At 46.0% G+C, this 24355-nt stretch overlaps 1 protein-coding gene across 3 annotated transcripts in view; it reads left to right on the top strand.

Moving 5' to 3' along the window:
- Positions 1 to 1272: 1272 nt before the first annotated feature.
- Positions 1273 to 24355, top strand: part of ADAMTS9 (ADAM metallopeptidase with thrombospondin type 1 motif 9) — a 168999-nt gene continuing 145916 nt past the window's right edge. For all 3 annotated transcript variants that reach the window (XM_027121317.1, XM_027121318.1, XM_027121316.1), the window contains exons 1-3: positions 1273 to 1741; positions 2335 to 2735; positions 7825 to 7987. In XM_027121317.1, coding sequence (XP_026977118.1) covers positions 1627 to 1741; positions 2335 to 2735; positions 7825 to 7987 — 679 coding nt within the window. In that variant the 5' untranslated portion in view covers positions 1273 to 1626. The remainder of the gene's footprint in view (positions 1742 to 2334; positions 2736 to 7824; positions 7988 to 24355) is intronic.

Raw genomic sequence — 24355 nt, 5'->3', positions numbered from 1 at the left:
GTGTTGGCAATCTGGTATTTTCAACCTTGAGCGCCAGCCTACCAAGCAACAGAAAACTCTCGTTTTGGGACTTTTGGGCAAATACTCATTTTTACAGAAACTCTTTGAAACATCAGGGATTAAACACCTCTCTCCCTCTCTCTTTCCTCCCCCCCCCCCCCCCCCCCCAAACACATCCTCCCTCTCTGGCCTGAATTCTTCTGACTTCCAAATATGCATCCCAAGGCAGAGGTAGTTATAGCTTGCAGTGTCAGCTTTGAGCTGCTCCAAGCATCTCTTTGGCAAAAAGCAAGCGGAAGTGATTGAGAAATCCCTCCAGGCACTGGTGCTTCCCCTCGAGTCCACGACAGTCCCCTCACACTCCTCCCCACCTCCCCCCCCCATGCCCATATCTCTAAACCCGGAGGCAGTCGGGGGCGCCTAAGTCCCCGCCTCCTCTCGCTGCCCAGAGCGGTTCTTAACCTTTTTTGGGCCCGAGACGTACAGAAGGCTATGGACCTTCTCGAGATGGGGACGGAGGTTGGGAAAAGCACAGCTTTAAAGCTTTGCGAAACTTTCAGGAGACCATGGATTTGTAACACACCGCGAACTGCAAAATAAGAACCCCAACTCTAAACCTCTTGACTTGAGGCGATTAAACCGAGAGCGGAGCTCCGATGCCAAATCTCGGCCCTAGTGAGAAAGTGTAGGAAGGGAAGGCGCTCCTGCGCTGGGCCACTTTCACTTGTAAGAAACCAAAAGAAGGGGTAGTCAGGGACAGAAATTCATAAAGGGGGAAGGAGAAGAGGGAGGGATGGGGACAGCAGAGAAAAAGAAAAGGAAAGGGGGATATGCGGGAACTAGAGAAGGAGGGGGGAAGAGACCACAACGGGGGGACAGAGACAGAGCGGCACAGAGATACAGGGCGAGGGAGAGAGATTCGGAAGGGAGAGAGGAGACGGCAGAGAGACAGACTGGGAACGCCAGGAAAGGGAGAGAACTTTCTCCGCTCTCCCTCCCCAGGGCAGGGAGTCTCAGGAAAGCCCGTCCCGGTGTGGTGGCAGGACCGCAATGAGCTGCCCCAGCGCTCCCGGCGCCTCTGGGAGCTCGAGTCCCGCACGGGCGGCCGAGGAGCGGACTCGATCTGGGAGGAGGCGGTCCCCACTCCCTCCGCTTTCTCCTCCCCTCTCCTCCTAGAGGCGGGGACCTGGGTACTTGAGCAGCGGAGGACCCGCGGCCCCCCCCACGCCTCCGCCCCCCAGCCCCCCATTCAAGAAGCCGCTCCGCTATCCCCGCCAGCACAGGGCGCCCGGCGCGCCTCGGAGCGCACGTTCCGCGCCTTCTCCTGTCCTCTCCCTGGACATTATGCGGCCGAGCAGCCGAGCCCCAGTTCTCCTCCTCCTCCTCCTCCTCCGGCTCCTCCTGCGGCCCGAGCGGCTCAGCTCTCGGCAGGCGGCGGCGTTGCTCAGCCGAGCGCAGACGGGACCCTCGCCGCGAGACCTCAGCGACTCCTAAAGTCAAAAGTTGGCGGCGGGCGCCGGGCTCCGAGCGCTCTCCGCGGCCGCTGCCTAGCGTCGCCGCCGCAGCCGCCAAGGAGGACAGGAGGGAGGGGGGAGTGGGGGCGGCGGGGGAGGGGTGGGGAGCACCATGCAGTTTGTATCCTGGGCCACACTGCTAACGCTCCTAGTGCGGGACCTGGCCGAGACGGGGAGCCCAGACGCCGCGGCGGCCGTGCGCAGGGACAGGCTGCACCCGAGGCAAGGTAACGAGGCTCGGCCACCGGGACCCCTCCGCCCCTGTCGCCAGCTCCCCAGCCTCCGTGTCCGACAGCGGGCACCCCGCAGCGGAGGCCTCTCTCTCTCTCTCTCTTTCTCTCTCTTATCCTTTTCCTAGAAAGAATGGTCTCCGCTTTGCAGCCTCTCCCTTCTTTAGGTCATTCCCAGCCTATTTCTAGAGAGAGACACACTGTGGAACGAACTTTGTCGTCTCCCCCTTCTTTTAGCCGGATCTTTTTCCTTCCCCACCCCAGGCCCCAAACTACAGTTACTTAGTAACTGGGGGCACCCCATCGTGGCGTGTTTTATTTTATTCAGGGTATTTGTCAGGATCTGTAATCATGTTATGTTTTGACTTATTCATTGTCTGGCTCCGACAGCGCCTAACACGGTTCCTGGCACATAGTAGGTGTTCAGCAAATATTTGTCCAGTGACTGAAGGTGAAGGGATTGACTCAAATGGGGGGGGGGAAGGGGGAAGCTGGAAAATAACTCAGGACGAAACCGCCCACTTCATTTTTAAATTAAAACTTGCGGAAAATTGAATTATTGGTTCATGTGCCTCTGCTTCTCTCTTCAGTGAAACTATTAGAGACTCTGAGCGAATACGAAATCGCGTCTCCCATCCGAGTGAACGCTCTCGGAGAACCCTTTCCCACGAACGTACACTTCAAAAGAAGGCGACGGAGCCTTAACTCTGCCGCTGACCCCTGGCCTGCCTTCGCCGCCTCCTCTTCCTCCGCTACCTACACCCAAGCGCATTACCGCCTCTCCGCCTTCGGCCAGCAATTTCTATTTAATCTCACCGCCCATGCCGGATTTATCGCTCCAATGTTCACTGTCACCCTCCTCGGGGCACCCGGGGTGAACCAGACAAAGTTTTATTCTGAGGAGGAAGCGGAACTCAAGCACTGTTTCTACAAAGGCCATGTCAATACCAAGTCCGAGCACACGGCCGTCATCAGCCTCTGCTCGGGAATGGTAAGTGGACGCGCACCCCTCCCCTGCCCTCTCGCCTCCTCACCCGCTTCTAGGAGACTTAATTGCTCTCTCGCCTAAGACCCTCACTGCGCCGTCTCTGCTCCGGCGTTAAGTATCAGCTACAAACTTGTTTGCGTCCTACGCTTTGGGTTCGCTACACCGGTGAGTGCGCGAGAGGAGCGCACGCATCCGCCCCCCGGGGAGTTCTGGATGTTTCGGAGCTTTCTAGGGTCCGAATTCGACTCAGCTGAGTGTTGCCCCACACCGGTAGGTGGCTGGGAAGTCGGTTTCCAAACTCGGAGAGAGTTGTCCTTCCTTGCTGCAAACTCGGCTGCCCAGGAGCCGAGCAGCTGAGCGCAGGGAGAACCCGACTCCTTATTGGCGCGTCTTGAGTCGGGGGTGTGGGCTGAGAATCCCCAGCCACGGGTATGGGGAGTTCCTTCCGTGTGTCTTGGAGCGCGCTGCGTCATCTAGAGTCCCCACGTTCTCTCAGGGCCTTTTTTCACGCGCCAGGAACCCTGAGGCTGAGCTGGATTGACAGGGAACAGGTCCCGTCCCAGGAACGGAAGGGTGGGCCGAGGGCTCAGGGGGCGGGGAATGGGGCGGAGGCTTCCCTGGACGCTTTGCATTAGGGAGGAAACTGGGAATGGGGGTGCGGCGCAGTGCGACTCTGCACCCTGCTGGTGGGGTGGCCCCAAGAAGCAGAAATACTGGGAGAGAGCTTGGAGAGGCTGCCCGGAGGAAGTTTCAGTTCTTCTGGGATTTCCACCACCCATGGGGTGCCAGAGAATCGGAAAAGAGAGCCTGCGGCGCGCGTTTCCCTAGAGAGGGAAGGCGAGAGGGCGGGGCGGCCACCTCTCTGCGCTGCAAAATACGCACTTAGCAGGGGATCCAAGTTGATACCCCTACCCCCTGCTTAGTTACGCCCCCCCGCCCCACTTGCCCTCCAGTGGGCCCCACGCGGCGTCCGCCCTCTCCACTCCTGATATTTGAGGACCCGTTGTCATGTTCTGACCCGGGCAAGAGCTGTTCTAGGACTTTCCCAAGCAACGTGCGTTTCTCCCTCGCGCTGTGACGCAGAAACTATCGCGGGTCAGACTCTCCCAGCGCACGGGCGCTCTCCGCCGTGCGCCCCCGTGATACGATTATTTTTCCCCAGAGCACCCATTAACTCCCCGTCGTTACCTTTTCCAAGTGGGAGCTTGGATACTTACCCGGGGCTCTTGGCTGCCCCCTCCACGGGCTGCTGTGAGTGGCTCCAGAGTCCCGCATCTGGATGTTTCATCTATCTCCGCTGCTCAACCGAAGGGTCGGGTGGGGAGCGAGGCAAGCTTGAAGACTCGGACGGGGGAGGGTTAGCCTGCTGGGATGCGAGGACGAAGATGAACGCCTTTAGCCCCCAGCAAAGCTCCCAGAGCCGCCGTGCTTTGTTGACATGGTTTGGGGGTGGGCGGAGACGGCAGTTAGGCGAAGGGGAGGGGGTGCTGCAGTGAGTCACCACTGCTCCAAGACGCCTGGAATCTTTCTGCTCTTAGCAAGGTTGGGGTTTGGGTGGGCACAAGTCGGGTGCCGGAACCCAGGGCATCAGAGTGTACCCAAATCCCAAGGTTGTAACCCACAATTCCAGAACCTTACTGATAGGGCTACGTGTGTACGTCAAGTTTGTAAACAGCCTTTACTCCTCCTCCCTCCCCGCCTCCACACCCCGCTGAGTGGCCCCAGCAGTGGTATGTTTTACTGCGCAGGACCTTAGTTTCTATTGGCAATTTTAGGTGGTAATTCGCACGTGTTAACTGCGGAGTGGTAACTCTCTCAGGGAACTGAGGGCCGGGACTTCAGAAGGACTGTCTAGACCTTGAGGAGTCCATTTATATTGCGTTTAATTTGCAATCTGGCCCTTTTTTGGGGAGGTGAGGGGCAAGGTCTGGCATACATACGAAAAATATGTGAGCTGGCTGTTTCTATCTTCAGGGACGAATCTAGCTCCAAAACCCTTGCCCCTTTGTCTTCCTCCTGGAATTTATCTTTCTTCCCAAGATGCCCCCTTACCGTTTCAGTACTAATAGTATCCTGACGTTCCTCGTGGCCCACACAGGAAACCTTCCTGGAAATGTTTCACTCTTCAGAGTGAGTCATGCCAACCTCCCCCACTCCCGTCACCCCTCTGGTCAGTTACTAGTTTCCCTGAATTCCCTCTCAGATGCGTTTCTCACCTGTTCTGAACATCCCTCCTATGACTCTGGACCTGTTTCCCTCTCTCTTCCTGTGTCGTTAGGACTGACGTCTAAGAAATATTTCCATCTGGCTTCTTCTCTGGTCTTTTTTTTTTAATCCCTGCCACACACTGCTAACAGATGACTGATGACAAGGCACCACAAGATCGCATGGCTACCCTGTTCATTTACTTCACAGACCACCCCACTGCCTAGTGAACGACTGTAAACTCCTCCATCTGGCACGTCAGACCATTGACAGTGGACCTCCTCACCCCTTTCACATCCACATGTCCAGTCTCATCTGTTAAGCTTTCCTTCACAAATCCTGCATTTCAGGCAACCTGCTCTCACGCATTTCTCTGCATTTCCCTCCCGTCCTAGTTCTACCTCATAGCCTTTGGGCCTTTGGATTTACTTGGTGATCTCACCCTGCTTCACATGCTCAAATCATACCCTTCTTTCAAAGTGTAACTAAGGTATCTTGTTCCCCGGGAAACCTCTTTGTCGTCCTTCAGACTGCTGTTGTCTCTCCGTCTCCACTTTCATAGACTCTTACCTGCATTTCTCTTTGATGTTTAGTGTGCTGTCCCTTGTAGTATGGTTCTTGGAACACGTGTTCTATCCCCTTTTCCTTGGCAGTAGGGTCAGCATCAATTCATTCCTCTCCCGTATTGGAGCCTTGTATATTATAAGCACTTAGTACCTGTGTTTGAATAAATGGTCACCTTACCCAAGAAAGGATTACTCTTCAGTCAAGCAATTGTTTTGTGAATCAGCCACAAAATTAATCTGACTTCATATAGATACCATTTATTGAACTCTTACTATGTGTCTTGTACTATGATAAGTATTTTATGTATGCATTATTTCATCTAACTCCTTACAACAAACAGCCCAATCCTTGAAACAACCCATTTTGCTGATGAGGACACTGAGGCTTTGAGAGTTGGGGCCTTGCTGGAGGTTTCACAGCTAGTAAGTGGCAGAGTTGGGGTTCCCACCCAATCCTCTGACCCGTACTCTTAACCATGGGCCAGAGAATGAATCTATGTTCTTAAAGAGAATTTCGAAGTTCTTGTTTTTGTTTGTTTTTAAAGGCACTGGACTAGAGTCAGGGTACCTGAGTTCTAGATTCACCATGGGTACTATTCAGCTGCTTCTGTATCACTGAAGGGGATAAGCCAGTTCCTCTCTCTGGGCCTCAGTTTCCCCTTTCAATAATCAAAGGTGCCAGATCTTCACCAGATGGGCTCCCAGATTCTTTCTCAATATTTATAGCCTGTCTCTAGTAGCTTTCCCATGTTGTAGCCAGCTTCCTGCTCTGTGCTCAGAGAACACCAGAGTTGTATGTTGAAAATGGAGAGAGGTGCCTGGGTGAAAATAAACTTGTTAAATCACTTCTTCTCTGGACACCAGTTACTCTGTCTCTTATTTTGACACCAGACGACACTAGAGCTGTCTTCTCTTTAAGTCAGTGGTTCATGAACCACACGGAGAGCTTTTTAAAAAATACGGATGTTAGTCGTCACCACTGGAAATTCCAAATCTGCAGATACAGGGTGGCACCCCAAATCTAAATTTTTTTTTCAACTTCCTAGGCAATTTTGACACTTAGCTGGGTTTGGGAACCCCAGTGTCTTAGCCAAGTGCTTGAAAACTTTATCATGCCTAAGAATTCTAAAATTTCAATTCCTGGGCCCTACCCCCAGATACTTTGATTCAGTAGATCACATTTGGGGTGGAGTGCGATTATTTGAGTATCTAACTAACTCCTGGATGGTGCCTATGCTGCTGCTGACGTTCAAGGACGCTCATTTCCCTACGTCCAGGGGAAAGTCAAAGGCCTCTGCCTTTTTCCCGCCACAGGGAAAAGGAACAATGGAGAAAGAAGAGCTTGATACTTCCCTTGAAACATTGCCCACCGGCATGGCATGGGGAACTTTTTAGTGTTCTTGTAATGTTTTGTTTGGGTGGTTCAACTTTGAATCACCATTGATCATTTGCAAAACTTGTTGGTACTTGGGAAGGGGAGGAGAAAGAGTTACTTCTTTCAAGGTGCTTAGAGTGATTGGCAAACGCAAATTGTATCCTGGTGGTTAGAGGCTAACCCTGCAACACCAAAAGCCACTCGTGTTCTAAGCCCTTACAAGGTATCACTTTGCTAAGCACTTCACACGCATTATCTTATTAATCTGCACAAGAAGTGACAGTAAGTATTTTTGTCCTTAATTGATAAACAAGGAAGCTGAAGCTCAGAGCAGTTAAGGAACTTGCCCAAGGTGGGTGGGTAAGTGGCAGTGCTGGGATTGGGACCTCTGGCAGCCTGACTGCAAAGTCTTCTCCCATGTCACTCCCTATGGCCAAGGGAAGGGGTGGTAAGAGACTCGTGTGCCAGTGTCATGGGTGGTACCACCTTGAGTGCCTTGTGGTCAACATATGCGTTCTAGTTTGAAGTCATAATAAGGCTTCCTTGGGTAGGCTTTTGCTTTTGGAGCTGATACTTGTCCCTGAGTTTCCAGGCTGTCTTAATGCACAGAAACACTCTCTTTCAACAGTCTGTAGGAGTATACATAATTAGAACTTGAGCACCAAGGAAGTATTTCTCACAGACGGGTTTGGGTAGCAGGTGCAATAAAGTAGAGTCCAATCAAGGGTAAGGTACTGATATGGCAGAGAGTGGGGAAAAAACCAAAACAAACAGACAAAAGAAACAACTGCTTTTCCAAATATGTCAGGAGGACTTTTCAGTTTAAGCAGCCCTCATGGGAAAGGGATTGGGTAATGGTGCCGTTCACTTGGCAACATTCCACTGTCCTTTTCCTCCCAGTGGCTGAGTTATATTAAATCAGCCTCTCATCTCTCTTTATTTGCAGCTGGGCACATTCCGGTCCCACGATGGGGATTATTTTATTGAACCACTGCTGTCCATTGACGAGCAAGAAGGTGAAGAGGAACAAAACAAACCCCACGTTATCTATAGGCGCAGCACCCCTCACAGAGAGCCCTCAACAGGAAGGCGTGCGTGTGACACCTCAGGTATTTGCTTCTTCCCTCAGCAGAGACCCCCCCCCCCCCGCTGCGTGAGCTGGGTTAGTTGCCAGGCTACAAAGATGTAGCCCTTTCACAGGCTACAGAGCCCTACCATTTACATTGTCTTTTATTCAGTCTTCAAGCCAGGTAGGTATATCCGCATTGTATCAGTACAAATGTGGAAGCTATGAAGAGGTTTAGTAACATGTCCAAGGTCACACAGTGAATAAGTGACAAATCCAGGATTGGAACTCAAAGAGCAGGGACTCCAAGCCCACTGTGGGCAGAGCTGCCTCTTTTGTTGCAGTTGCTCATGTTTAGGCTTATGCTTTAGAAATGTCTTGAGGCTATTGTCGCCGTATCCTCAATCAGCAATTGCTTGTGTTTTCTTGCTGGGTTGGTGTCTTCTATTCATTTGGACTTTTTTTTTTTTTTTTTTAACAGTGTAGGGTTATGAAAAAGTCTTAACAAATGCAACGCACAAAAACTTCTATATGTTTATGGGAATTTTACAGTCAACTTCAGTTTAGTTAATGTTCTGTGGCTTCAGGAAGTATAGGAATGGAGCTGTGGGTTGCACTGTCAGGTGTCAATCGAATGCATATATGCCCACCGTAGATCTTCTTCCATCCTGGTCAGATTCTTTGAGGCTCGGTGCTGACACACTTGGCCAGTGTCAGGGGCATGTCCTCTGGGCACACTGGAAAGCTTATGCTTCTGTGTGCTTCTCATTCTGCAGTCCTGAAGCACCCTTTCACTGTCAGTGAAGCCTTGTTACTTTCTCTCTGATGATAGTGTATCATTAGAAACCGTCCATGTATTTGGTCCTGTGTTTTAGGGTGTTTGTTAAAATACCATCTTTTTTATTCTTGGACTTCCTCTTTCTGAAAATTTATCCGTCTCCCTATTCTTTATTTTCAAAAGTTGCTTCCCCAAACTAAATAACTTCTCAGGGTCTTTCTGGCTTTTTCAAATAAGACCAAAATTCAAGACAAAGGGGGTTTTCCTAAAATGATCACTTGTTTCATCTTGTATCTGTATCAGGTTCTTCCACTGTGACAGAGTGTGATGTCCTGTTCTCCCCTGGAATTATTACTTCTAAAGTGAATCCTTTAACAAGGGATGACATTGGCTGCTGATAACCTGGTATAGCCAAGTTGTAGCATATGGCATCGTTAAGTCTTTTGGCTTTATCCCATCCAGTCCTGTGTTCTTAACCACCAGGGCTAGGTGGAACATAACTAAAATATTCTGTCAGTTAGACTCTCTACAGAGCCAAGGGGTGGAGGTGGGAGTCTGAGGGAGGGGTGTACTCAGAAACAATAGCCAGGGTGCCACGACTGCCAGCTGCTGGCAAGTTCAATGGCAAGACATTTATCACATCTTTTTGCCCATGCTAGTAAGAATGTTGACCTTTACTTCTTGAATTCCGAAATCTGAAATAGCCACTGCATATTTTATACATGTGTCTAAAACATACATATATCATGTAATAAAAAGGAAATAATGTGATTCAAGAGAGGAAGAGAAAAGTCTTTCTTAATACTATCATTCCAAAAATCCTCAGGGTTCACTTTTCACTTTAATTATCCAATTAAATAGACATTTGATTTTCTGGACTAGAGGACAAGTCATTGTCAAGTTCAGTTGAAAACACAAAAAGGAGGGAATCTGAAAAAGTAAAGATTGAGGACAACAAAAGATGGCTTAACTTTTCAAAACAGCTTTATTTGGGTTCTAATTATCGGTGGGGGCCTTTGAGTGCCACCTTTCAAATCACCAGTGCCAACTTTTAGTTTTCTTTCTGGTTTTTGCTTGCCAGTGACCGATATGACAGGCCCTTCCTTCACCCCGTGTGATGAATCAGAAGCCTGGCAGTTTTGATTGGCTCTTTCAAAGGTTGCTGCTGGACCATGCCACTCTGGTTTCTCTCTTCCAGCTGCTTCTGCACCCCTTCTTTGAATTCAGATGCAGGCGGCTCAGAACAGTTGGAGAGAACTTTGGAATGTGGCACAGTTCACCAGCAGCCATTAGAGGGATGGACCCGCAGGTCACGGAAACCTCCAAAACCAGGTAGCCTTGGCACAGGGAGTGAAAGCTGGTGGGGCGGGGAGAAGTCCCTCTGGCCAGAGGGGAAAATATCCTCTCTGCGAATGTCACTTCATTCAGCTTCAAGGATTTCCCCTACTAAGAGCAGCGGTTGGTAATCAGAGATAAACTTTAGAAGTACCCTGGGAGCCTCATGCAGAGTCTTTAAACAAACAAACAAACAAACAACACCTCTTGCAGGGAAGTGAAATAGAGCAAGAATCAGTGGGTTTACTAAGTGCTCCAGGTGATTCAGAAGTTCAGCTAAATGTGAGAGTTCCCGCTAAAGTTGGATTTAGGGCAGTAACCACTGTCCATAGCCAGTGCTGCCTTTGCCCTGGACTTGGCTTTCTCCTTCACTGCTTTCCCTCTTCTCTTCTCATAGGGTGATGAAATATTCGAGCTAGAGGAAACTAGCTCTAGGTCAACATGCTAATTCTACCCAGATGAGCAAAAACTGTAGGCCTGGGATGTTAAGTTACTTATTTCCAGGAGTGATACCCTATATATTCAACAAGAAACCATCAGAATTTGAGGTCACCCAAGCCTGGGAGCAGGCCCCTGGAAGCCCCCTGCTGAGCTAGGTGTAACCCTTTAGTTGCTGGATTATGACGGTCTTCCCGGGACAGGGCACTGTGGCAGTGACACCTGTTTCCTATAGATGGAATAGAAGTCTTGCTCGTTTCTGATTGTTGATGTATGTCTAATTTTCAAAAAAGATTCTGAGATAACTTTATCAAAAAGACACGTGTAGAAGGAGTCTTATATAGTGAAAACTTCATGGGTTTAGAAAGGAGTCTACAACATAATTTATTCATTCATGTGTGCATTTATTCATTCAGCCATGAGCGATTTATTGAGTAACTCCTCTGTACCATGAGGATAAAACCAGGAACCATCTTTATTCCATTTAGATGTGTGACCTCAAGCACGTTTAGAGCATAAAGTAAGAATAACATATACCTTCCAAGGGGGTAGTCAGGACTAAATGAGTATGAAACAATGGAAGTTCCCGGGACAGATGGTAGACAATCACTGAAAGGGAAATTTTTTTTAAAAAAAAGATTGTAAAAATAGAAATTAAAACACCATAGCCAGGGAAAGAAAACTCAAAATACCAAAACCCAAAGTTAATCAGATCTCTGTGGTTAAGCTTAGAGCTTCTTGGTTACCTGGTCATAGAGGCCCCATGAGGGACTTGCCCAGGGTCCCCCTGCCAGTGAGCAGCATGACTGAGAGCCCTTTCTGTCCGCATGTTTATCTGTACCTAATGCAGCATTTTGAAATTTTATTGCTTGCAACTTCTTCTTAGCCCAGTGACTCTGTTTCTCTTATGCCCTCATTGGTTGTGTCTGTGTGTATGCATGCGGGCCACTTGAGTACATCTGCATCGATTTGTGGTTTTCATCCTGTTGGTGGGTCCCTCAGAATTCAGGATGGAGTGTGGCATGGCTTCTCTTCCTTCCAGTGTGCCCTTGAGACTCGTCCTCCCTACCCACTGGGTCCTCAGTTGAGGTCACTGAGGTGACTGCCTGCCCACCCTGCACATCAGGGGGGCCCAGTGGGAGGCTCGTGGGAGCCGTTCGGGAGCGTTTGTCGCCTCTATAAGCCACTTCCACGTAGGCTCAGTGGCCACTTCCTTCGCATTGCATTTCCAGATGACACCCCAAGTTTTGTCTCACAGACACTCGCTCTTGGACCCTGGATTTTGCACAGGAGGATTTAGTTGTTTTCATTAGTGACAGAGACGTGTTTCCCAGTAGGTGAATGATGGGAAGGCAGGGGAGAAGGCCAACAGAAGGCTGTTTTGTTTACCTGGGCCTAAAAGACAGTGTCTCGCTGTTACTCAAATGCCTCTCTCACCCTCCCATCTCAGCAAGGCTAGCTGTTTTGTTTTGTTTTTTTCATAAGGCATTTAAAAACTGTACACTTGTTGACTCATCAGTGCCACTTCTAAGGAAGTAATTGGACAGTTGTGTATAGAGGTTTATGTGAGAATACTCAGTCTGATGTTGTTTAGTATAGCAGAAGGCTGAAAACCACCTAAGTGCCTTCGGTTGGAGGATAGATCAAAGATTTATGAAGTCTGCATTTGATGGATTCCTGTGCAGCCATTAAAAATGGTGGCAGACAAACACAGAAATAGATATACTAAGTGAACACACGAGTGATGAAGTTGTATGTAGGGTATGAGCTCATTTTTTTTTAAATGATGGCGAAGCGTGTGGAGGAGCATGTATGTATAAAGAAAAGATCTGAAGCAACGTGCACAAAAATGTAAAAGGGACTGTTTCTTATTGGTAGGAACATAGGCAGTCCTTCCCTTTTTATTTTATATTTTTATATAGTTTTTGCTATAATTCTATAATAGTTTCATAATCAAAAAATGCAGTCAAAAAAATGCAGTTAAAAAGAAATGGGGGTGGTGGCATGTAGTTTTTTGGCAGCCCTGTGGCACTTGTCACCGGGGAGCTACCAAGACAAGCCAAGACACCATGTTTTTGCCTTTGGAATGAGATAATCTCAATAACCAGGAAGATAAAATTCCTGCATCGTGGCTACTTCTTTGGGACACCAGTGTTGGTCAAAGCTGAGGCTTCATCCTCACCCAGCTAAATTGCCTTGTGGCTGTTAGACTCACCAACCGTAGGATTGAGATGGGATTACCATGGCTTAGTCTCTATTAGGCACTGGGGACTCTGCCCGTCACCCGCATTAGAATGTACTGTCACTTCTTGGTTGGGCTCCCAAGGATGCGATCGCAAAGACTGGGAAATACAAGATGATGATTAAAGCCATCATTTTGGGGGCTCTTAGGATGCCCCTATGGAATCACTGTGCTACACACTTCCGTACATTGTCATATGTAATTCATTCATCATTACTACAGGGTAGGTATTATTATCCTTATTTTACAGCTGAGAAAATTATAGCTCGGTGATGTTGAGCCACTGGTCCAAAGTCATACAGCTGGTAGGAAGTGGGCCTGACATTTGAGCCCAGATCTGATTCCAGGGTGCTATGCCGTGAGCCAGACTTCATTGAAAACACAGATGGAAGCTGCCATCTAGAAAATCCTTTTTCACTTAAACTTTCAGAGCATTTTTTTTTTGCGGTACGTGGGCCTCTCACTGTTGTGGCCTCTCCCATTGTGGAGCACAGACTCCGGACGCGCAGGCTCAGCGGCCATGGCTCACGGGCCCAGCCGCTCCGCGGCATGTGGGATCTTCCCGGACCGGGGCACGAACCCGCGTCCCCTGCATCGCCAGGTGGATTCTCAACCACTGTGCCACCAGGGAAGCCCCCAGAGCATCCCTTTTGACTTCTATGTAATCTCATCGTTAACTAATACTAACAGTGGCTAATGTTTGTTGAGTGCCTGTTGCATGGCAGGCACTGTTGCAAGTGCTTTACATGGATTATACTTAATCCTTACCTCAACCTTCATTTTGGCAGATAAGAAAACAGAGGCAGAGAAAGGTCCATAAGGGTTATAGAGCTCCTAAACATATCATTTTCCATAACCTTTTTGTCCTGGTCTAGTTAAAGGATTTTTTGGCCTGTCCGTTTGTTGATTCGATTGCATTTTTAAAAGGTTTTTTTGTTTTGTTTTTGCGGTACGCGGGCCTCTCACTGTTGTGGCCTCTCCTGTTGCAGAGCACAGGCTCCGGATGCGTAGGCTCAGTGGCCATGACTCACCGGCGCAGCCGCTCCGCGGCATGTGGGATCTTCCCGGACCAGGGCACGAACCCGTGTCCCCTGCATCGGCAGGCGGACTCTCAACCACTGTGCCACCAGGGAAGCCCGATTGCATTTTTATATGAATTTTTTTTTTAATAATTTTTTAAATGCCTTCGTAGAATTTGATTTGAAATACGGAGGGTTGCCTGCTGCCCTGAGTTCCCACCAAGGCTCTGATGACTCAGGAGGCCTGTGTCTCCAGCTTGCCTCCATTGGAGTGTGTACTCGTTACACATTAACCTCTTGGATCCCATTAATAATTTAGCATAGATTAGCTGATTAGATTAGCTGCCCTGAAAGTTGGGCCCAAATGGAGTGAGAGACGGAGGTAAGGAGCAGGCCTCTGAGGGGGGGCTTCAAGTAAACAATTCTGGGACAGCTTGAAGGTTCCAGGCAGTGACAGAAGCTTTGGCTGCCCTCGTAGTCCTGGCTGGACGTAAGCAGGTCTGGTAGTTGTGGGTTAATTAGTGATTTGTGTGAGAGACCAGCGTGCTGCCATTTTCCCACAGCCATTTTCTCTCCTCAGATCCTTCCCCTCAACTTTGTAGCCTAAGAACAGGCCATACTGAAGGAACCATGTGCTGGTCAGTGTGAAAGCACACTATGAGTTTTTCCATTTACTCCTGGAGCATATTCCGGGGAGGAAGACGTGCCAGTTATTCCCACTTTCCAGATGAGCAAACTAAACTCAGCGATGTGAATGAACTTGCCCACAGTGTGTAAGGGAAACAGCTGGCCCTCACACCCAGGACCGAGTGGACTCTTTAAAGATAGATTCTGCCATTTGGGGGTTATTGTTTTGGCTTAATTTCTTTTCATTTACCTCTTTCTGTTCCTCATCCATCTTTATACGTTTTTTCCCTTTTTTATGTTTTTCGATGGACTTTATGTCTAATAGTCAATAAAAACAGTGACCTCTGAAATCCTCTGTAAATTTCTAGAAAAGCACTGTTTTAAATAACTGAATTTTTGAGCTTATTTCTTCACCTTTATCTTTCTTGTGGCATTTATATTAAAATAATTGCTTTTCTTTTGTTTTAACATTCGTATTAATAGTGCAACACTCCAAAAAAACTGGCAAAGGAGAGTAAAAAAGAAACTTCTAATACAGGAACTGTGCTCATCTAATTTTTTTTTTCTTTTCTTTTCTCTTTTTTTTTTTTTTTTGCGGTACACGGGCCTCTCACTGTTGTGGCCTCTCCCGTTACGGAGCACAGGCTCCGGACGCACAAGCTCAGCGGCCATGGCTCACGGGCCCAGCCGCTCCGCGGCATGTGGGATCTTCCCGGACGGGGGCACGAACCCGTGTCCCCTGCATCGGCAGGCGGACTCTGAACCACTGCGCCACCAGGGAAGCCCCTCATCTAATTTTTTAAAATTTTTCATCACTTTTTTTAAGAAGCATTTTATTACAAACATCTTCAAACACACAAAAGTAGAGGCAGCAGTAAAATGAACCACCAGCATGCACCATCTACATTTAATGATGACAAAGATTTTTTTTCCACATTTGCGTCTTATTTTTCCTTTTTGTTGGAGTATTTTAAAGTAAACACAGGTATCATGACATTTTCTAAATACTCCAATATGCACCTCTGAAAAATGAGGATGTTTTCTCACATAACTGTAATAGTATTTGGCAGGGTGAGCAGAATCAACAGTGATTTACTCCATATCACCTAAACAGTATCTATGTTAAAATTTTCCTGATTGCCCCCAAATGCCTTTTTACAGTCCATTTGTTTAGATGATGATCTAAACAAGGTCCACACCAGTTGCAGTTGATTGTTAGGTCTCTTAAGGAACTTGTCACTCTGTTGTCATTGCTGTTGTTGTGAAAAGCACTATTTTCGGTCTACTTTTACTTATGCTCCCTATGGCCCTTTTTATCCTTTCCATTTCTTTTACTCCTTGATTCATCTTTATCATAAGGTCAGGGTGCATTTGCACGAGTTTGGAAGAGCAGGGTCAGCCCCCAAACCCAGAGCACATAGCAAGAACAAAGCCACCAGGAATGAGCCACTTATCAGAGTAATTTCCTTGAGCACAAAAGGCGGTGTGTTAGGTTGGTTTTTGACTCTTTGTCTGGAGTACCTTGATAGCCTTCTTTTTTTTTTTTTTTTTTCAAAGCTACCAGTAGAAAGATCCTCAGTTTTACAATATTCACTGAGCCTGTCTTAGCTACCATTCAAGAATTTCACTCACCTGTGTTTTGAAGCCCAGAAGAGCCAGTTTGCAGTTGGGAACGTAAAACGTCAAGTTAGGTTTGGATGTGAAGTTAATCTGCATGATGTATGATGTGCTTTCCTGTCCCCTCCCACGAGCCTTTTGATAAGATTCTGGATCCACAGATAGCCCGAGGGTGGCCTGCTTCACCTTGATCCCAAATCGGGCTTTCCCTGTCACCTGTCATCAAATCTGGGTGGTTTCTTTTCCTTGCTTCAAAAACCCATTCACTGCCCCAAGGAAAAGGGTCAGACAGATACTTGCTAGTTTGTTCATCTTCCCAGTAGCCTCCTGAAACAGATGCATGTCCTCTAAGGAAGGGATGTAAGAAATGGCAGAAGGCTAGCTAGGACAGAGGGCTGCCATCAGACATACAGGCTGCCAGTGGCAGGAGGTACTAGGAGTTAATCTGAGGGCTTTCAGACCTTCACCTGAGCAGGTTTTTGAAGTAAGACATTGGAGAATCTCTCATTTCTCTTCATAGGAGCATTCTCTTCATCTAAACCCATTCATTTAATAAAGTGCTATTTACTCACATAATTGAGGTTTAAATTTTTTGTTTCTTTCAGTTTTATTGAGATGTAATTGGAGGTTTACACTTTTAAATTTGCATCTGCCAAAGTTAGGTTCTTTGTGATAATCAGATCATTATAGGATCATTATTGTAGCTATTTACGGGTAACCAAAGTCTGCTCGTGTCTGGCCCAGACTTCTGCATGGACATTCCGTACAACTGCAGCTCACTAATAAGTACGAAGTGTTCCGCATATCACAAAAAAGGAGCAGGAGGAAATGCAAGATATGGTGGTGTATTCATGTGGGTGGTGGACTCTGAAAGGGAGTAAGATTAAACAAGGGGCTAATGTTCATTTTTTATTGATTCCTCATCTCTCACGTGACATTGGAATTAGAGTGGCGTGTTGAGAATGCACTTAGCCTGTAGTGTGTGGGAAAAGTTCACGTTCATGTGCTGGACCTCAGAATTTTTCTGCTAAGATTTTATTTTAATATTTTACAAATCTTTTTATTTTCCATTGATATTTTCTAGTATTTTCTTCCATTTTTTCTATTAAGGTGTAATTTACATGCAGAAACAGTCGTCTTTTCTCGTGTGTAATTCTGCAAGTTTTGGCATACAGTCAGGTAACGATTATCACCGTCAAGATAGAGAATGATTCCTGCATTCCTGCTGTGCTTTGCGGCAGCCCCCATTTTCTGTCTCTGTAGTTTGGCTTTCTGCAGAATGTCATACAAATAGAATCATTAAGCATGGTGCATTTGAGGTTCATCCACACTGTTGCTTGTATCAGTAATTCATCCCTTTTTATTGCTGAATAGTGTTCCATTGTATGGGTAGACCACAATTTGTTTACCCAGTCGAGGGGTAAAGTTTTGGCAATTACAAATAAAACCACTGTAAACATTTGCATGCAGATTTTGGGGTGAACATACGTTTTCAGTTGGGTAAATACCTAGAAGTGAGATATCTGGGCTATGTTTAACTTTATAAGAAACTGCCTGTCTCCTTTTCAAAGTGACCATACCATTTTGTAGTCCCAGCAGCAGGGTATAAAAGGTCTACTGCATCTTTGCCAGCCCTTGGTATTGCCAATATTTTGTTCGTTTGGTTTTATTTTGTTATTTTAGCCATTCTAATAGATGTGTAGTGGTATCTCGTAGCAGTTTTAATTTATGTTTCCCTAATGACTAATGATGTGCTTATTTGCCGTCCGTGTATTTTCTTTGGTGAAGTGTCTGTTCAAATCTGTTCCATTTTTTAAAAAATTGGAATGTTTGTTTTCGTATTATTGAAGTTTGAGAGTACTTTATACTGTATTATGATATAAGCCCTTTATCAAACATGTAGTTTGCAAACACTTTCTCCCAGACTGCAGCTTGTCTTTTCATTCTCTTCACTTGCGGACACTTATTTCATACATGGTTTCTTTTTTTTATTGCAAACATTTCATGTCTGGTGGATTTCATGCTGGATGACACTGCAGGAAAGCATAGTAGAGAGTGAAGTTTAGTGTTTGTCCAAAACACAGGTACAGAGAAAGGGACTAGGAAAGACTTACTTAGGTCTGGTTATTCAAAGCCATTGTCTGTGCCAACAGAAAGGGATAGTGTTGTTTTTATTTCTGGTTGATATCTGGAAACACAACTTTCAATTTCAAGCCTGTGTAGTTAATGATAGGAACGGGTTCCTCTTGGCTTATGGATGAGAATAGTTACAAAGGAAGCCGTCAGTTCCTAAGAATGCAGCTATGTCCTATTGCACATGTATGCACACAGGAGAGAAAACCAAAGGACAGTGAGACAGAGACACACATAGAAGTTAACAGTGCAAGACCCAGCCCTGGATGGACCACATTCTTGGGGGAATAGGAATGGGAGACATGACTCTATTATTCCACAGTGTTCTTATGCTGTGTTTTGTGGGCAGTATAATGGTTTCCCAAAGGTAACTTTGGTTATGTGTTACTTTTTTTCCTTTTAAGCCTATTTTCCTAATCCTCACATTTGATGCTATTCCACTGTAACAAGTCAAATTAGGGTATAGAAATAGTTTTCAGAAACTATTACCTATTTTAGCAGGTCCAAAATAAACACTGCAATGAGTACTGGAGACACATATAGGAAACCTTCCTTGATATTTTTTAACATCAGCCATACCTCACTTCTTTTCTGTTGGTCTTTCTCCATTGCAGTTATTCTGTCTCCTTCTACCTGCCCACCCTGCGTACCGTTTGGTTATTTCTTTGATACCCTCTCTAAGTGGCCAAGAGAGGAGACTGTTGGGTTTTGCCATTTTTGAATCGTAGGACTTCATTTTTTGGCATTTTTCACTCGTAAAATATAAGAACTCATCATTTTTCAATACTGGAAGGAACTTTAGAGAACTTCTAGTCCCTGCCTCTGTGGATAAGAGGATCGAGGGTCAGAATTCTGAAGGAATTTGTAATCTTAGAGCTAAAACGAATGGAAAAGTGAGCCGTGAACACAGACCTCTTCGTTCCCGGTCCTGTGTTCTTTCCAGGCTGTAAGTCAAGGAAAAGCTGTCCATGGATGGTGCCTGGAAGGGGTATGTTTAAAAGGGCAATTCAAATGAGGTTTTGGGAGTGCTACTGGGTTTATTTTAAGTATAAGGATAGTTAAGAATAAACTAGTGAGACATTATAAACTAGTTAAGAAGTTATATCCAGACTTTAGAGAAAGATATTAGGCTTTTAATTCGCTTAAGGGAGTAAGTTGTCAGAGCAAGAGCTGAATGTATAGCAGCTAATATCTGAGCTGAGCCAGGGTGCTGCAAGATGTTGGCCTGTGGTTGGGAGGGTCCCTGGTGAGTTCAGCCTGTGGTCAGAGTACAGTGTGTCCCTGCAACCACTCACGATCATGGTGGCCAGAACAGGGACATCAGGATGAAGAAGGGTTTCTACTGCAGGCCTGGTGTGTAAACTCGTCCTCAGTTGCCTGTAAACTGGGAGACTTGTGTATCAAAGGAATGTGGGAGATATACTCCCTAAGAATTGGTTAGAAGCCTTTTTAAAGGGCTCCAGCCCAAGTGCTCTTTAATCTCTGATACGGGAGTGATACCTAAACCCGCCACAGGCATCCCAGGGCCACCCAAGAGCTGCAGTGAAATGGCAGATAGCCGGAGCCCCTTGATTCCAGCATAAAAAGGCTGTTCATCTTTAGTAATGATTTGCCACAGCCAATACCCCTAGAGCGCTTACTCTGCACCAGGCCCTAGTTCAGCACTTTCCGTGTATTAAGTCACTTAGCCCTTCCCACCACCCTGTTAAGGAAGAACCATTATTATCTCCATTTCACAGATGAGGAAACTGAGGCACAGAGGGCTTCAGTGACCTGGCCTAGGTCCCACAGATTGAATGCACAGATGCTGGGATTTGAACACAGATCTCCCTGACTCTGAAACTCTTATCAGCACATCATACTGCCTCCTGAACGCACCGCCCTGTACCACAGCCGTAGCCCCATGTGGCTCCTGAGCCCTAGAAATGGGGCTGGTGCTGCATGTTGAAAGGATAATATTTTGCATGTATTAGGGTAAATAGAGTAGATCCTTAAAATTAGTTTCATCTGTTTCTTTTGACTTTTTAAAATTTGGCTACTAGAAATTCTTGCTTCCATGTGGGGCTCACATGCTATTCCTCCTGGAGAGTGCTGGTCTGGAAGATCCCAAGCCACGTCACAAAGGGGCCTGGGAAGCAGCCATCAGAAGCAGGCTGCAGACAGTGCAGGGTGATTGTGGGCAGCTGGGCTCCCGCTGGGCAGAAGGAGCCCATCTCCCCTTACTGCGAAGAGATGGAATGAGTGAAAAGCAACATTTCCTGAGGGGTATTTTGCAGGCTATTAATAGCAAAACCAAACAATTTCTCAGTAAAATACAGGCCCAGGTATGTTCAGCATTTTATACTGTTTCAAATAGATGTGCTTTAAATAATTTCTCAAGTTATTTCAAGGGTGCCTCAGTTTCCTCATTTATGAAATGGAGATGATAGTCCCTGTCTATTATTCTAATAGTCCCTGTGAAGAATAATCAGGTTAAGCCATGTAAAGTTCTTCAAAGAGTGCCTGGCACAGAGGAAAGCGTGAAACAAACGTTAGCCAGTATTATCGTAACAGTATCATCGTCACATCGTCACAGCAGTTACCGCACGCAGTTGAAGGAGCTGCAGGATGTTGAATCAGGGAGCGTGCGGCAGGGCCTTTGGGGCAAGTGTCCCAGCTTGCACACCTGAGTCAGCAAATTTACCTCTGCAGGTAGCTGGAGGCACCCACCCCTTGGAAGGTGGTGTGATGACCCTCAAACACGCCTCCCACTGCCCGCCACCTGTCACCCATCACAGCCCCTTGAACTACAAGAAGCTTCTCAATTGTTTTCTCCCAGTGGCATCTCCTTCTGTCCCTGAAAGGAAAACCCATCAACACAGTCCTCTTCATCTTGTTCTATTTCCAGGGACTTTCCAATCCCCTCATAAATTGGCCAAGATCCCATAAGTTTCCCAATTCCATGGATGAACAAAATGTAGACTGGTTTCTTTCCTGCAAGACTTCTCAGAGTTCTTAAAATGCTAATGTGTGTGCAGAAAGTCCCAGATGTGAATGCTGTGTAAAGCATTTTGCAAACCCACTTGATTTGTTTTTGGAAATATCTTCTGGGACAAACGTTCTGTAAACCACGCCTGGGGAAACACTGTCTATAAAGGTCCTGCCCAGCCAAAAAGGAGATCTCTCCCGCCACTGCCCTTTGCACCCATGTCCCAATGGTGTTGTCCGTGGAGCACTGTTAGATGCTGGGCATGCCACTTCCCCCTCCCCCCCAAAAGCTAACAGTTTGTCCAGAGCAATGGGTTTGGGGACGTGACTCTCCTGAGTATCTAGGGATTCACTGTTGTTTTACAGACTGTCAAATGGAGGACCCCTAAAAAAAATTAAACCTTGGTGATTTTCATTCATATGCTTTAGACCTTTATATACACAGAAGAATTCCTTCCCTTAGTTCCTTCCCCACCCGGTTTCTGGAAACACATTGTTCTTTACTAGAACATTCATTGGTTTTACGGCTATTTTCATTTTTATGTTTTATCTCTTCCCACCCACCCCCGTATTGTGCTTGTTTACCCATCTTCCTCTGATCCCAGTAGACTGTGATTCTCATCCCATGGGGTCCCCGTTTGAAGGCTTCATTGAGTAACTCTTTGAGGGCAGATCTTAGATGGGACTAGAACAGAGGGCCAGGAGCTGCCATCAGCTTCCATGTTTTGTTTCCTGTATGTTATTGGCCTTTGGAGCCAGTTGAAAAGCAGAAGTATTTGTGGCATTTCTTTCCATCTAATTACATCTCTGACTAGGTCTTCCCACGTCAGTCTGCATGTGCCTCTTAACCTAGATTGGAAGTACCGAGGGAACAGGGGCTGGTCTTTATGACTTTCCTTCCTTCCTCCCCTCCCTCTCTCCTTTTCTTTAGAAGATTCTTTCAAAAATAGAACGGTTTTGTTTGAGAAACCCTGACGTCAACACTCTAATTCATAAGGAGGGGCTGTTTTGCATACTACTGGTAAAGCAATAACAACTAAAAATCCTTATCGCATTAAATATTTAATGGATCTTTCCTGTGCACCGCGCTCTGTGCCACGGGCATTTTACGTGTTATCTCTTTTAACCCTCACAGTTACCCTTTATGTGCTGTTAGTATCCTCATTTTACAGATGAGAAAACTGAGCCTTTAAGATAGGAAATTGCCCAAGAAAGGGCAGCTACAGCAGCGCTAGGGCAGGAACGTGAACCAGGGCTGGTCTGGCTCCAGAATCCAAGTGTGAAACCACTACCAACTCCCTGTCCACTTCCTTCTGGCTGTCAAGTCCTGGAGGAGCAGAAAGGGGACTTGCTAAAATCCTTGCTCGCCAGTCTGCCCTTTGGTCCTGTGCTGTGGTCCCCCTGCCCACTTAGACCATGAGGTCACAAGGTGGCTCAGTGCCTTAAGGAAAATTCAGTTAAATTTTGATAAACCTTATAAACATAGAGAGCAATAATTAACTTCCCAGCTGTTAAAGTTAACATGAGGATCTCCTTAGCTCAACCCCAGTGGGTAGGAAACACTCAATGAGTAACTGCAGAATAACCAGGCCCGGATGTTATTTTCTAAAATAATTCCAGTTATTTAGTAATGTCGTATGCATTTTGTTGTATGGTAATGTGAAATGAAGCTCATTTAAAACATTCTTATCAGTAAATAAGCAAATGTTGTTTAAGTTTTTAGCTGTCAGGTGTTTTAATATTGATACCATCTTAAATTTTCATGATACTTTCTTTTTAAAGATCGGCCCCAAGTTTTGCTTCTGTTTTGTTGTTGCTGTTGTTTATTTCAACTTAGCCAAGTGCCTTGCACAAAATAGGTGCAAAAAATAATATTTTAAAATTCAGTTTATAATTTACAAGGAATTTTCTACACACTTTCTTATTTAATTCTCAAAATAGGCTTAAGGTGGAAACACCTATTTATATACCCATTTAAGAGGTCCGGAAACTGAGGCCAAGAGAAGTAATTGGCCATTTACTAATAGAAGTAAAAAAGTCATTTAAGGGTGTAAAACAGCTTGTCTTTAAAATGATTTTAAGCCAGAAAATTGTTTTTCAGAAGAATAGTCTCTCTCCCTTAAATGGTTCCTTTTAGTTCTAACTCACTACATGACTTTATAACTGGTAAAAAATAGAAAAAAAAATTTTATTGGTTGCTTCCTGTGTGCTGCATACTTTATATGCATGATCTCTAGTTGTTTCTCAAAACAACTCCTTGGAAGAGGTACTGTTCTTACTCAGCTTTATAAGTGGAAGAAATGAGGGTGAGAAAAAGTCAGTTATTTGCCCAAGGTCAAATAGACCTTGAAGCTTGCTTTCTTCAGAGCACAAGATCTTAGAACAGTGGCTGTTAGTAGTAGTGTAAGCATCACCGTTCCCCTTCGTAGTTCTCAAGGCCGAAACAATTGTAAAAGTCAACATTAAGTCGTGTTCTTGGAATAAACCATTATAACTATAGTGCCTTTGACTTGGCATTAGAAAGCACACAACTGCAAGTTAGAGCTTTTTAACGTGCCGAAATTTGTTTACATGTACATGTGAGGGTTGCAATGGCAAAATATTTTACTTTTCTCTGAATACAAATGTGCATTTGATTCTTGGAGATATCACATGCTACTTTTTTTAATTGTCTGGGTTTTTTTAGAGCAGTGTTCACATTCATAGAAAAATTGAGAGGAAGGTACAGAGATTTCCCATGTATCCCTGCCCCCGCACATGCAGAGCCTCCCCACCATCAACATCCCTCATCAGGGGATACATTTATTACAGATGATGAGCCTACACTGATGCATCTCTATCGCTTAGGGTCCATAGTTTACATTACAGTTCCCTGTAGGTGTTGTACATTCTGTGGATAGGGACGCATACATAATGACAAGTATCCATCATTACGCTGTCATACACGGTATTTTCACTGCCCTAAAAATCCTCTGAGTGCTCTGCCTATACATTGCTTTGCTGCCCCAACCCCTGGCAACCACTGATCTTTTACTCTCTCCATAGTTTTGCCTTTTCCAGAATGTCATATAATTGGAATCATACAGTATGTAGCCTTTTCAGATTGACTTCTTTCATTTAGTAATATGCATTTAAGATTCCTCCAAGTCTTTTCATGGCTTAATAGCTCATTTCTTTTTAGCGCTGAATAATATTCCACTGTCCGGATATGCCACAGTTTATTTACCCACTCACCTACTGAAGGACATACTGGTT

The sequence above is a fragment of the Aethalodelphis obliquidens genome, unplaced genomic scaffold (assembly GCF_003676395.1).
Source record: "Aethalodelphis obliquidens isolate GAN/ISIS:26980383/991018 unplaced genomic scaffold, ASM367639v1 scaffold22, whole genome shotgun sequence".
In the NCBI taxonomy this organism is placed as follows: domain Eukaryota; kingdom Metazoa; phylum Chordata; class Mammalia; order Artiodactyla; family Delphinidae; genus Aethalodelphis; species Aethalodelphis obliquidens.
This window is presented reverse-complemented; position numbering and strand designations above follow the sequence as displayed.